This window comes from Acanthisitta chloris, unplaced genomic scaffold, assembly GCF_000695815.1.
Source record: "Acanthisitta chloris isolate BGI_N310 unplaced genomic scaffold, ASM69581v1 scaffold7235, whole genome shotgun sequence".
NCBI lineage: Eukaryota > Metazoa > Chordata > Aves > Passeriformes > Acanthisittidae > Acanthisitta > Acanthisitta chloris.
Genome location: NW_008673058.1, coordinates 8,704 through 8,999, shown reverse-complemented (window position 1 = coordinate 8,999; position 296 = coordinate 8,704). Strand labels below are relative to the sequence as shown.

At 65.2% G+C, this 296-nt stretch overlaps 1 protein-coding gene across 1 annotated transcript in view; it reads right to left on the bottom strand.

The window, feature by feature from the left end:
• LOC103802294 (MTSS1-like protein) overlaps nucleotides 1-296 on the bottom strand; it is a gene marked incomplete at its 3' end in the record, with an annotated part of 7,283 nt that overhangs the window by 1,303 nt on the left and 5,684 nt on the right. The window contains 1 exon segment of the mRNA XM_009074751.1: nucleotides 11-94. Within this exon segment, the coding sequence (XP_009072999.1) occupies nucleotides 11-94 (84 nt within the window).

Genomic DNA, 296 nt, shown 5'->3' with positions numbered 1-296 from the left:
CCATCTCGGCTTCCCGCAGGTGCTCCACGCGGTCCTTGCGCCGCTGCAGGGTGGGGACCACCGGCTGGTCATAGGGGCTGGCCTTGGACCAGTCCTGCAATGGGCAAGGCATGCGGTGATGCTGGCGACACTGGGACCAGGAGGGTCCATGTGCTGATGTCCCCTGACAGGGCATTGGTGCTGCCTGGGAAGCTCAGTCCCATGGTGGGGTGGGATGGGGGGATCTGGGGGCTGAGCCCCATGAGGTGAGCAGGGAACCACGTGTGAAATGCAACCCCGGTGGGATGGCAAGGACT